The sequence below is a fragment of the Gavia stellata genome, chromosome 5, assembly GCF_030936135.1.
Source record: "Gavia stellata isolate bGavSte3 chromosome 5, bGavSte3.hap2, whole genome shotgun sequence".
Taxonomy (NCBI): domain Eukaryota; kingdom Metazoa; phylum Chordata; class Aves; order Gaviiformes; family Gaviidae; genus Gavia; species Gavia stellata.
In genome coordinates this window covers 33,581,485-33,594,623 of record NC_082598.1, presented here as the reverse complement: position 1 = coordinate 33,594,623, position 13,139 = coordinate 33,581,485, and the positions used below count along the sequence as shown (strand labels likewise).

The window sequence follows — 13,139 nt, the reverse complement described above, 5'->3', positions numbered from 1 at the left end:
TAGAATACAGAGTTAAGTGATAAAGACAATAGGTATTGGGAATATTTACTGAGGAAACAACAACCAAACACTGTATATCTTTCAATCACACAGAAACATACAGTTTTATGGCTCTGTTTTTATGGCACTCTCCCTGTATGTTTAAATTCCATTTTAACTGGTGTAATAATTAAGCCAATAGCTTCCACTGTGTTTTCACTTTTTCCCAGAAGAAGCTTGTTCTAAGGTGCCTACAAGGTATCTTCAGAAAAATCTTTACATTTAAATATGTTCTGAAGAGCAGATGCACACAAAGTTTTTTTTAAAAGCACTGACAAACAGGCGAAAAAAAAAATAAAATTCAAAACCATGAAAAAAAATCCTACATACCACTAAGGACAGGGTTGAGGTATAATCTCTCTACCCCAAACCAACTATGCACACAAATGCTAACAAAATTTGCAAATGCAGCAGCATTAGTACAGGACTTTTTATTGTTGGTCCACTTATTGTTTTATTTTGCTCTTTCTATATATAACACACACAAAGGGAACATAAACTTTATATATGTGTCTGCATAAACTATGTGTATAGTAATATAGTACACATTAATTAAAACAAGCATGCAAGTATTTTTTTTACAAGGAATTAATGAAGTTGAGACTCACCTATAAAAATCTTCAAAGTTCAGTTCAGCTTTTCCTTTCTTGCCGAAAAAGTGTACAAGCAGCGTAGTATCTGACATTGAACTTGAAATATCATCAGCACGCTTAAATATTAGAATAAAAAAAAAAAATTAAGGCCATGATTGGATCAGTTACAGAAGTATAATCTGAGAATGCCTATCATCACAACAGACCTTTCTATTAAAAGAGTTTGTGTTTTATGTTAACCATCTTAAAAAAGACTTCAGTATTAGAATTCACTAAATTAACACAGTCATGCAATTTTCACACAAAATAGCATTAGGCTGTTAATTGCACTTAGTGGAAAACACTTAAAACAACAGCAGAATATAATGGAAGCTGCAATGAAGGGGGGAAAAACATGAAAAATAAAACCAGAAACTCTTGAGAAAAAAAATATTCTAGTCAGTTGAGGTAAACCATAAAAATAACTGCCTTTGTACACAATCTCCTTTCCCTTCTACCATGCAACTACAAAGAAATTAAAGGAAGTTACTTCATATCCTGTTGATTTAATATTTCAAAATTTTTAAGTATGGGATTGTATACCAAAACCACTCACATCAGTCAGGTGTACTTTATATTACTCTTTTCTATAAGTAGCAGATGACTACAGTTTAAATTTTATTGCCCAAATATATTTAAAACAACAGAATTGTAAGAAATTTTGAAATCATGAAGTAATACTTTGACTCATTCTCGTAAAAATGCTCATCTACTCAGTATGTGGTCTCCGCATCAGACAGGAACCTTTGAACACGTAGTAATACTTTTTCCTTAAAAAATAACTATCAACTTTGAAGGCACAGAATTAGAATAGTAAAACCAACTGATTTTGACCATTTGTAATAGCAAGAGTTGTAAACAGGAAGACACGCATACTAACAGAAGTAACTATCATCTCTGTATAGTGATTGTGCAACATTCCACTATTTTACTACATATTCATTACCCTTAACTGTCATGTATGTGCATTTTATAAAGAGTTTCTTTGTATACTGAAGAGCTAGAAAAATAATTCAGTAATATAGGCTCTTAAATAAGCCATAGTATTCCACCATGGCAATGCCCTTCTGGCATTAATGTGCATCTGCCAACATCTGAAATTCAAAAAGTATTCTATTTAGTCTCCTTGCTGCACCTGCCTAGGGAGAACCTTCTGTCCAAGCTCTCATTTTTCTTACAAAGACAAGATCTTACGAAAAGCAAGGAGTGGGAGCCAGTAGTCTCTGCTCTTCCTAAGCAAGCTACCACCCATCAGCAACACCATATTTTTCGTGGAAGTGTGCCTTCCGACTCTACTGTTAAAGTACAAAACAGAATACACAGTACAGAAACCTAGTATGTATTTAGGAGATGTAACAGTCCTAATTTATCACCATAATGGTAGATTATAAACCTATGGGATTTACTTTAAGTATAGAAAACTGTTTATACAGATCTATAAAGATCTGCATATACAATCCTGCAAGCTGCTGGTTTTATAACTGAAGACGCTTTAAATTTACAACAGATGGAGAAACTCTAAATGAAGAAACTAGGAAGAAATTTTGAACAGTATGCAGTAGTTCAACATCATGTACCATGAAAAACCATTTCATATCTACATTCTCTGAAATAGACTATATTAATTTCAAATTTACATACTGATTTGTAAAAAAATGTAAAATGCAGTATCAGTTAAGAGTATTTATGTATCAATCTACAAGGAAAAGCATGAGGCAGTGACAACACAAATCCTTTCCTTTCAACAACCAAGATATCAAGAAATGAGAGAGACTTTTCTGTACTTTAGTATAATCAGTGTAGGATTCTCAAGATTCTATTTCATGTACTCTAGCTTCCTCTTTATTCTCATGTTCTTCTCCAGGGAGAAATAAGATGACATAGTGTATATACAGGTAGAGAGGTATTTCATGTCCTTCAATTAAGAAAGCTGTGCTCTTCGAGTGAGCAAACTAATTCAGAAAAGTAATCACTATTTGTCTTTTAATATCATTATCCTCCACTACAGGACACAATATACTGAAATGCAGATACCCTATTTCTTATGTCTTTTAAGCAATTAAATCCCCAAGCACATTCAAACAATTTTCCTCAAGTACACTGAAAAGATATCAAATGTTAAATTACAGCCTTTCATCTTGCAAAAACATTTCAAAACCTTAGACTTAGGCTGCACTCATCCATATCTAAAGAACCATTTAAAAAAAATACAATCTGTAAGTCTTTTCACAATTCCCATTCGGTCAGCCTCACTGAATGAAAAAGCCTCAAACAAAAACTTCACCTCAGAAACTCAACCCAGTATGCTTCTCTGCAGAGTCGCAGGCAACTGAAAAATATTCCTGTGCTCCTTCTGCATTGACAGCATTATACAAATTCTCTCTCTTAAGGGGTAAGAGTAAAAACAAAAGCCTTAATCATTTAAAACTATTATTTATTGTTCATAATAAAATGAGTTTTGTATTTTAGATCAGCGAAAATGCAATGACGGCACCTGTTTCCATATATATAACTATGAGACTATTTTGATCTAATGTATTTTGAAGTCTCTTAAATGAAAATAAAAACCTGCCTCGCTTCTCTTTACCTTTACACTAACTGCAATACAAATACAGGTAAAGAGACAAACAGGAGAGACAAGTGTTTCAGCCACATTATTGGCTTGCTACATAACGGCAACATCTTTTCCTCTCAATTTCCTGACCTGAAGAGCAGTACATCTATTTATTTTTTATATTCTGAAAAATTCGTTTCAAGCTTTTGATTAAGTAGGGTTGACTAAAAGTAAGTTAAACTCATGAGCAATGGTCCACTTGTAGCAACATATTCTGAGAATGAAGTATGCATATTATGCTTTGAGTTAGTAAGAGCTTTCTTGCTGCAAGTCCTTGATTTTTCAATAGTGATAATAACCCTACTGATTTCCAGTTTCATTTAGTAATTTAAGAATAAACCCACAAATGGAACTCAGTGGTAAATGGCATATTCCAACAGGATGGTGTAGTTGCTTTAAATTAGGAATAGCAGAAATAATACTGTAAACTGTCCTAGAAAGAAACTGAATGTGATGAATAACTTCTTCCCCTACCCCCCGCAAAGAGACCTGGTAAGTTGATTGTCATAACAATGAACCTTACTTACTCTCCTTTTCAACTTACACAAGGCCTTCTCAAAAGGCTATGAAACAACACAGACTCCAGTGTCACCTAGCTTTACACCACTTTCTTAGTACAGATGGCTATAATATCATTCAGATGTGACAGTAGGTGGGAGAGATAAGCACATGGATGAAAGCCAGCCAGCTCAAACTTAAACTAAGCAAGATAAAGATGATTATGGTGAGAAGTGGGCAATTCTCAGTGAAGCAAATGAAGGATATACAATTTTTTTCATAAAATGAATTAAAAGTGGGCAGAGAGACTTTTTATACATTTTACAGACAATTCAAATCAACGTTTAATATAGTTGCTGTTAAGCTTCAATTACATTGTAGGTTACAGATACTAGCCTGAGGCATCAGATGTAAAACAATATATCTTCTTCTCTAGAGATTACCAAACTTAAGTCCATCTATACTTGGGACTGCATTCATGCCAACTAACTGTAGATGAAGATGACAGTTAATTCAGAAAACTCAGTGCCCCGAGCTCCTTAAATAGTCAATGAAAAGAGCAGCCCTCTCTCCCCTCTGTGTCTCCCTTAGCTGACTAGACAGGAACACTGACGTTCTGGGCTTTAAAATTTGGTGGAATACATAAGGACTAGTAACTGGACTAACAGCTCAGGAGCTCATACATTTAAAAGCAAGGAAAGAAAGGCTGGGTATACTGCTTTATTACAGGATTACTATGAATGTATTATTACTATGAATATTGGTATAAATATTGGTCTAAAACTCAGTTCTGTAACACTACATTTTGTCTTGTTCAAAGGCAAATGAACTCAAGCTGAGAGAGGTACAGAGAAGGCCTATTTGATTCCTGGGAAATGCAGGTTCTACCTTAAGAGAAAAATCAAAGACCTTGTTTTGTTTAGCCAATAATTAAAACTGTGGGCTATGACTGCATTTATAAACAACCATGAGTAAGACGATTAACACTAAAGAAGAAAAAGCCCTACGAAAATTAAGGGACAACAGATTGGTATAAAGGGACTATGAGTCCTCAGTTTATTCAATAGCTTCTGCAGAGGAACAGCAGGGACAAAACACTAATTACTTTTAATAAGGAGCACACATTGCTTATGAAGCAAAGAAAAAGATTGTTTTACCCTGGAGGTCCGTTTCAGTTCCATGTTCTTTTCTCATTATGATCCTGCTTATGAAGCATGGGACTTGAGATCAGAAAGTCAGTGGGGAGTTGCTGTAAGTCCTTTAATGCCACAACCAGTAGAGCAATCACCCTCACTGTATGGGGCACAGAAAAGCCTAAATGATCTAGTTTTCTAACCCTCTTAAATCATCAGTACAAATAAATGTTTTACTCAATTGTCTGAAAGCATATAATGAAACAAGAATCTGATTAGAATTTAAAGAACTATGGAAATTAATTTGACAGCACAGCGATATTGCTAGTCCTTCATAATGATCGTGCAATATTCAAAAAGACTGTTTTGGTTACCTTAAAACATTTCCGGTTCAATCGGACAATTAAAACAATCTTTGCACAATACTGTTTTTGTGAAGATAAGCTTTGATAACATACAGAAAAAGCACATTAAGGACCTAAATGTTAAAGGGCTGCAACTCTCATTAAAGTTGTCACATCACTGGACCAAGTCTAAATGACAAAGGTTTCCTGAATTATTTGTCTAACTGTGAAATATTGTCACTATTAGTGTCAGAAAATGTTTTTACAGTAAGTACTGAAGGGGACTCGATCTTCCAACTCTTTCAAAAGGTAACTTGGATTTTACTTGGAAATGACAACTTTGAGTTATCGCACTGCATAGAACCAAATCAATTTCATCTGAGAACTTTCAGGTTTAAAAAAAAAAAATAAAAGGAAGAAAAGAAACAAAGTGCATAAAATAGGAAACCAAACAGAACAGAAATAAATAAAATAGAAGTCTGTTTATGGACCAGAGACAGAGGTTATCTTATACCTCCGCAAGGTCCGAAAAGAGTGCTTGGCTTGTGCTACGTCTCAAAGTATCCCAATAGCTTCTGGGGACAAGGTCCTCTCCTTCTCTTTTAAGAACCTGCAGAAGTTTCAAGAAGCACAATTGTTTGAAAACCAAAGAACAATAAAACAACTGCTTACAGACTTTAAAATCTTTTCCAACTGATCTTCAAAAGCATGGCTTGATTCTTTTGCTTCTACACAGAGAAATTTCTACCCAGTTACATGACACTTTGTAAACCAAAGGAACACTAGTATATTACAGCTATTTGCTTAATACTCATAACTTGGCTGTGCAAAATTACCACCAGACTCCACTTTCCCAACAAAATAATTTAGATAAAATATTAGAAGTATACGTGAAAATGTCCTCTGAACTCAGTTGTTGTTTTTCCCAACAACTCTTTTTTTGCCAAAAAAATTAATTTATATTCTTATGATATGAAATTTGTTTTCCCATTGGTCAGAATATAAATGCTAACATCTGATCAGTTATGTAAAATTAATTTCACCTAATAATCAGGATGACATCCTTACAATAATAAACAAAAAACAAGCCTAGTAAGTCCAACTTCAACTGTAACATACTTATCAAGAGAATACTATGCCCATCTGATGATCAAACTTACCTTGTTTAAATAGAAAATAATTGTTTAATCTCTCCAAGGAAAATATGCTTACCTTTTTGCTCTGAAATGTTTCATTTCTGGAAGCCTGAAAAATCCTCCCTTATTAAAACAGGCCTTCCTTTATCTTGCAATTAGTCTTGGAAGATTTACTTAATACATTTCTTCCCCCCTCCCCCCCCCGACAAAGAATCTAGGGGAGGTGATCCTAAAGACAGTAGAAGGCTATCTGAACTCGGTTAGGGTTACTGCAACTGAATGGATTTTCCCCTTTCTCTCCAGAAGTCAATGTAAACTAGGTCTTCTACTTTCAGGGTTTCCCACTCATGTCCATCTGGGCATGCAAGACAAAGACAGAATGAGTTTAGTTTTCTAACTACAAATGAAAACTTTTTTTTTTTTTTTGAGTCAGCACATTCTATTCTCTTAGAAGATTTACACTGATGTGACTGCTGTACGATGAATAAAACCACACTGTTATCATAAAGAATACTGTACAGACTTGAAAGGTTTACTGTCTCTATGTATTCCACATTATGTCAATCATGGAAATATAGATTTAATTCTTTAAACAACTGAAATATAGTATGCTTTCTGTTTTCCCTTAATGTTCTTTAGCACAGTATCTTCTCAGGTAACAGGTCTTCAATATGCTTGCAGTACATCCAGCAGTGATATACAGACACATGAGTGAAGATATGATTTAAGGGCTCTTATCAATGTGATGGGGCTTAGTGCTTACGAGACCATCTTGTATAAATTTGCTTCAGCTATATTTTACATGTTTATAAATATGCATCTGTATATGAATGATTATGGAAATTTACATCATATACAAATAATGCTCTTAGCACTACAGAAACAGTATTTCAGCAATAAGTCAATATGTAATCTAAAAAAAAGAAAGATAAAAATGCATTAAGATATTTAATGTGAAGTGTGTCTGGCTGCAGAACACCACAATGTATTTGCTGAAAGGAAATATGCTAAATAATAAAATTTTTTTTTCAACTTGTGTACCACTTCTACAAGTTCTATTACATACTTTCTCCACTAACCAATTCAACCCAGCTCTTTCTGTAAATTGTCATCAAAGAAACATGACAAACTACCAGGAATTATACCCATGCTAATATACATGCTTAATGTATATTATACTTTTGTTTCCTTTTTGAAAAGTTCTGGTTTTATCTTTCCCTTATTTTGGAGTAAGTTCCTACATTGTGGCCACAGTATTTTCATATATAAATCCATTCAGTCCTAAACTGCTAAACTTAAAGAAATTGTTTTACTTCAGTGCCTACAGGGTTATATCCTTAGCGCTTCAATTTCTCTCTTACGCTTATTTAGCCCTTTGGTATTTACTGGGTCATGTGTACGAACAACACCTCAATCCTGTATCCATGAAATAATGTATTATAGCTATTTTAAGTATCCACTGAATTTGTTGTCTTACTGGAGATTTACTTTAACCAATGGAATTAGTATTTCTGAGCACGCACATTTTATTTTCCTTACATGCATCTCATCATAATTATCATGTTCTGGTTGACATTTGGCTAGTAAAAGCACTCATGCAATACATGCTGAAGTAGTCTTAACACACAACTGCAGCATGCACCCGAACATGACTTGAAAGAATTAACCTATGCAAATGAAAAGACAAAAATATTTAACCTATTTAAAACTTCACTGTATGCACCCTATGGATTATAGACCTTGACATTTCTTGAAAAATTAGAACTGTTTTGTAAGATGAAGTGCGGAAAAGGGCCCAACACAGCACTTTGGACTACTCCAGACATTTCAGGGCTGCATCAACTTGGTCTTGAGTATCTTCAACTCCCCAGGACATCAAGGGAAACTGAAAAGGCTGCTACAATTCTTTTTTCAGTAGGAGAAATAGAAATAAAAAATATCAATATTCTGGGGTGGAGGATTTGTTGGATACTGTGAGTTCCTATATATCTGAGTCTCCTTTGTGTGGAGATCTCAATTCAGGTCATAGGAGGGCAGGAATAGTGGTGCACACCTGGGCATCATCTTGATGCAGAGTTAGGATGCGGCTGGAGTGGATTTTTGTTTACTAAAGCTGAAAACTATTATATGAGTAGGAAGCCTAACTAGTTTAGTTGCAGTTTAAAATAGGAGGCGGCACAGGATTATGGCAACCACTGTACAGCACCTTTCACTACAGTAAAGTCTGATCTAAAATTCATTGAATCATAAGGCCTCACATTTCCTACTACATTATTCTCACAACATTGCAGCATCTACATCATGTCACTGCACCTTCCCATTCAACAGACTTCCTTCCTGCATACTGCTCAAATTGTACGTGCTAACTTCACAGGAAATAAATCTGTGCATTCCTGTGAATGACTGTATAAAGAAACAGACTTTAAAAGTGTAATTTCACTAGTTATCTAATTCTCATAGGTTCCCTCCCCTCACTTTGGATATTACAATAATCATACCAAAACAAGTTTAATTCTTCTATTTTAACATCACATCAAACTTCTTTTACAACAGTTTTACTTCTGCTGTGATCTAAAAATTAATCAGGTCAGGGTGAAGACATTTGAAAACCCGGAAGATCTCTTTTTCTTGCTGATTCTCTCTCCCACTCCTCGAAAATGACTGAAAATAAGTTTACTGTCACCTACATAATACAGGGACTATTTTCTGTAAAATTCTGTTCTAGTTCAGCACTGAAATTTCTTATTTATTTGTTCAGTAAGTGAAGCACAAAAATATAAAAGCTCTCTCCTAGTTTATTTGTATTTGACTATTACTTCACATTATAAACAAGGAGACAAGACAGACCTGATCAAATGACTCATGCAGGATGACTTAATTTACGTAAGTTAATTAAAACCAAGTCTATAATATCTTAAGGTATACTTTGCCCTTTCCCTTAAAAATAGTTCCCTTCATTTTATATGAAGAGAGAGCAACCTTTCCTCCTGGGAGGCTTGCCTGTTTCAGAATGCATGCAACAAGCATGCACAACCTTTTATGCAAGTAAAGATCCATCACATTTTTACTGATTAGCAGAAGTGATTTACTTGATGAAAAAGACAAATATAGCAAATTTTCTTATAGCATATTATTTCACCTCACTGGTGAGGTCTGCATAAATTGAAAATAATTAGAGTACCTACACTGTTAGTAGAAGTATGATATCCATAAAGTTGAAGACGCTGACATACAGCAAAAATGGGCCAAGCCAAGTATCACATGTCAGAATGAAGCCAAAGGAAGGAAAAAAAAGACAATAGGTTAAGACAAGTAAATCTTTATTTTATATATTATTAGATTTGTTTGTTTGTTTGTTTTTAAAATGACAGTGAAAAGAAAATTGTTTATTTTCAATCTTATTCTTTAAATTTTCAAAAGACAAGTACAGAGTTGCAGAGATTACTCTCAGGAGAAATGTTCCATTTCATAATCTTTACTTTTTCCAAAAGCTCTTCTTTTGGGTGTAAGTTTCCTTTGTTCAGAATAAACAGTGTGTGAGAGATTCAACAATTGACCTACAGTTTTGAAAAGCTGAGAAGGATAGGTCTCTCTGGGTCGGAAGAAAAGATCTCTTTTTATGCTCAGGGAAGGTTTAAAAAGTATTAATTCTCGAAATTCAAACTTCCTATGCTTTCAGGGACAAAGATCTGAGATCAAGCATCTATGGTCCCAAAAGGATAACGAGCACTATGAGAAGCTTTGCATGTATGTCAAAACATTTCTTATCATAAGGAATTTTTGCCATAAATACGCAAATCGCAAATGAATGTGTTTTTTTATGCTGTGGGCTTGATAGAGACTTGTCCCTAATTTTTACTTGTCCAACAGTAAAGTAAGTTCCTGCTACTGCTGCCATCCTCCAGACAAACCACCACAGACTGGTCTATTTCTGACTTACCTTTCTTATGCAAATAAGAGATGCAAATTTGACATTAAATCAGAATGAGTATTCAATGTTCCACAAAAATCTATTCACATAATATAAACAACTAAAAACATTTTGCATTGGTCATAAGCAGTATTTAATAAAAAAATCTAAATTTTAATATAAAAAAATCTAAGTTCACTTACAACATCAGCTATTTTAAAACTACTATGTTAATAACAAGCATCAGGATCAGTATGTCTACATGAACAGTTTCCGTTAGTTATGAGAGCAGGAGTATAGTTTGGTCTTGCCACTGAGATCTTTCATTCTTATAGACAATGACACTGGGTCATTACTATTCACTTTTCCTACATTTATAGATTCCAAAAGGAATCAATGCTACTGTCATACTATGTAATACAATATTTAAACACTAATTTTTCCTTTCTATAGACCACTTAAATATTTTTTTTTCAGTAACTGCAGTTTAGCTAAATATTGCTTTTTTCTTTATATAGTTATAGATATTCTTTTAATGATATGAATTTGTCTAAAAAATTTGAAAGTGAAATAGTGAAATATATACACACACAATTTTCTCCTGCATCAAAGAAAACAAACCAACTACCAGCTGCAAGTATTGTAATTTTACTTACCAGCATTGCACGTTTTTCTTCATCTCCCTTTCTTTCTCTCTTCTCATTTTTTTTCCTGAAAATCTCTTGTAGCTAAAAAATAAACCATTTTGTTGTTATTTAGTTTTCAGACTATTTCATATGCATAACAATCATTCATCATGAGGAACACTGCAAAGAGTATTAAAATGTAGTTCTTTACTAAAATATCAGTGTTTCAATGATGCTTTAATGTTCATATTCATGCCTTCATGTTCCTTCTGTCACCTTAACCATTACACAGAAAGGAAAAAGGACGTATTTTTTCCACCAAGTAAGGCTAATAATTCTTTTTGGGAGCACAATACTAAGAACATCCTATTTAGCTTTATATTTTAGCCAACCCAGCCTATACAAGAAGGGGGAGTTCCAGCCTTTTTCACCACCTCCTTTCTTGTTGGGTACTAATTAGTACCTGTGTGGCTATGTAGACAGCTAGATCAATCTTTTTTTCATATTGTTAGTTTCCAACCAGATCAGTTCTTACTCCTGCTGGCACAAGGGAAGGGTGGAAACACCTGGTGGGGGTGAAACATTCCCCTTCAGCAGCAACAAACTACTACTTAAGAGTAATTTATCAAGTACCCTTTTTTTTCAAGTCTGTTCAAAGAATACCTTCAGGTCTTGAAAAATACCCCTTTCACAACTTTCTCTACATTAAGAGCTTTAAACATGACTTCTGAGAAAACCTCAAATACAAGATTTAAAACATACAGAGATTATTAAACATATTTATATTTGGAAACCACAGTCTTCAGACTAAGAAATGGTCTGTACTTATCTTTCTTTGTAAGTACCTGTATTCTTTAAATATTTTTATTTATAGTAATACTTATTAATATTCCCAAACCATTAAAAAACAGCGACACCTTGTTTACTCTTCACAGGAGACAGAGCAGTATTAACTATGATCCCATCTATATCTCTACCAGTGAACTTCAGCTTTTCAAAAATTGCACCTGAAAATGTTGTACTGACACTTATAGCATTTGCTGAAAAAAGAATAAACACCGTGGCTGACAAATTTGTCCTATCTAGAATATGGTATTTTCAGAACCAAACATGGCATACAGACGGTGGTACCCTAAATACACAATTGTGGCAGTCATTTCAAAGACCTGATTTTATCTACCAGAGTCTGATAAAACCCTGATACTGTAATGACACGCACACAGAGCTCCCCAGGGATCAGCATGTGAAAGATGAAGTGTGTGTGATAAATTTTGCAAACAAATATTCCAAATTTAATTTCAGAATACTGTATTTCAGAGAAGGCAGATGACTAAGACAAAGGGATCAGCAAATTCTACTGTAGGGGTATAACAACATTTAAATAAATTAATACAGTGTTTAGCAATTAAATAGCAAACACATTTAGAAATAATGTTTTGTGAATTTCCAAATTGACTACTGTGTTCTGGAATTGCTTAAAAGGCAAATACAGACCAGAACATTGTGTGTGTCACTGCATCTGTTTTTTGAGAACAGGATCAATTTACAGACCTTGGTATGTTTTTTCTAATTTTTTGAAAACCTACAGGCACAAATTACTGTAACCTATGCTGACAAGGAAGGAGTCATGATAGGACATTTAGCTGGATGGCCCAGAGTATTACAGTTTGCAACCCAAAACTGTGGAAAGAAGAAAGGTAAATGAAGAGAGAGAAGTAGAAAGAAAATACCTTGTGAAAAGTAAAGTGACAAGCCATCAAGTAGGAGAGAAGAGTGGCAGTAATTGAAAAATCAAAAAAGATTGGTGAAAAGCAATGCATCCTTGGATGTATTTCCCCTGCCACGGAGGCAAAGGGAGTAGGATTCTGTTGCATTCATCATTAAAGCACTTGCTAAACTTCTGGAAATGGATCTTTTGTTCAGAAGGAGTGCTATAGGATACCATTGAGTAGAAAAGTGAATGCAAAAAGGACCTAGGAGTACCTTCATAGGAACATTGTTTGAAATAGGATAATGAGATTGCTGAAAGCAGCAAAAACAAGATCTCCTGTAACAAGGGAACACAATCCTTCTGTTCCCTGACCTCACCCCTATGACACAGGCAAAGAGGAAAGCACAAACACCATGGAGTTAGTTTACAAAAACACTAAAGCTGTTATCAGAAAAATTAAGTATTTTTCAACTCTTCACCACACGTACTCTTCTCT

At 34.3% G+C, this 13,139-nt stretch overlaps 1 protein-coding gene across 1 annotated transcript in view; it reads right to left on the bottom strand.

Annotated features, from left to right (window-relative positions):
- The window catches only part of MICU3 (mitochondrial calcium uptake family member 3), a 59,181-nt gene that overhangs the window by 18,392 nt on the left and 27,650 nt on the right, over positions 1-13,139 (bottom strand). Inside the window, exons 7-10 of the mRNA XM_059817439.1 lie at positions 10,963-11,034; positions 9,582-9,620; positions 5,775-5,870; positions 648-748 (exon numbers count right to left, since the gene is read on the bottom strand). Of these exons, the coding sequence (XP_059673422.1) occupies positions 648-748; positions 5,775-5,870; positions 9,582-9,620; positions 10,963-11,034 (308 nt within the window). The remainder of the gene's footprint in view (positions 1-647; positions 749-5,774; positions 5,871-9,581; positions 9,621-10,962; positions 11,035-13,139) is intronic.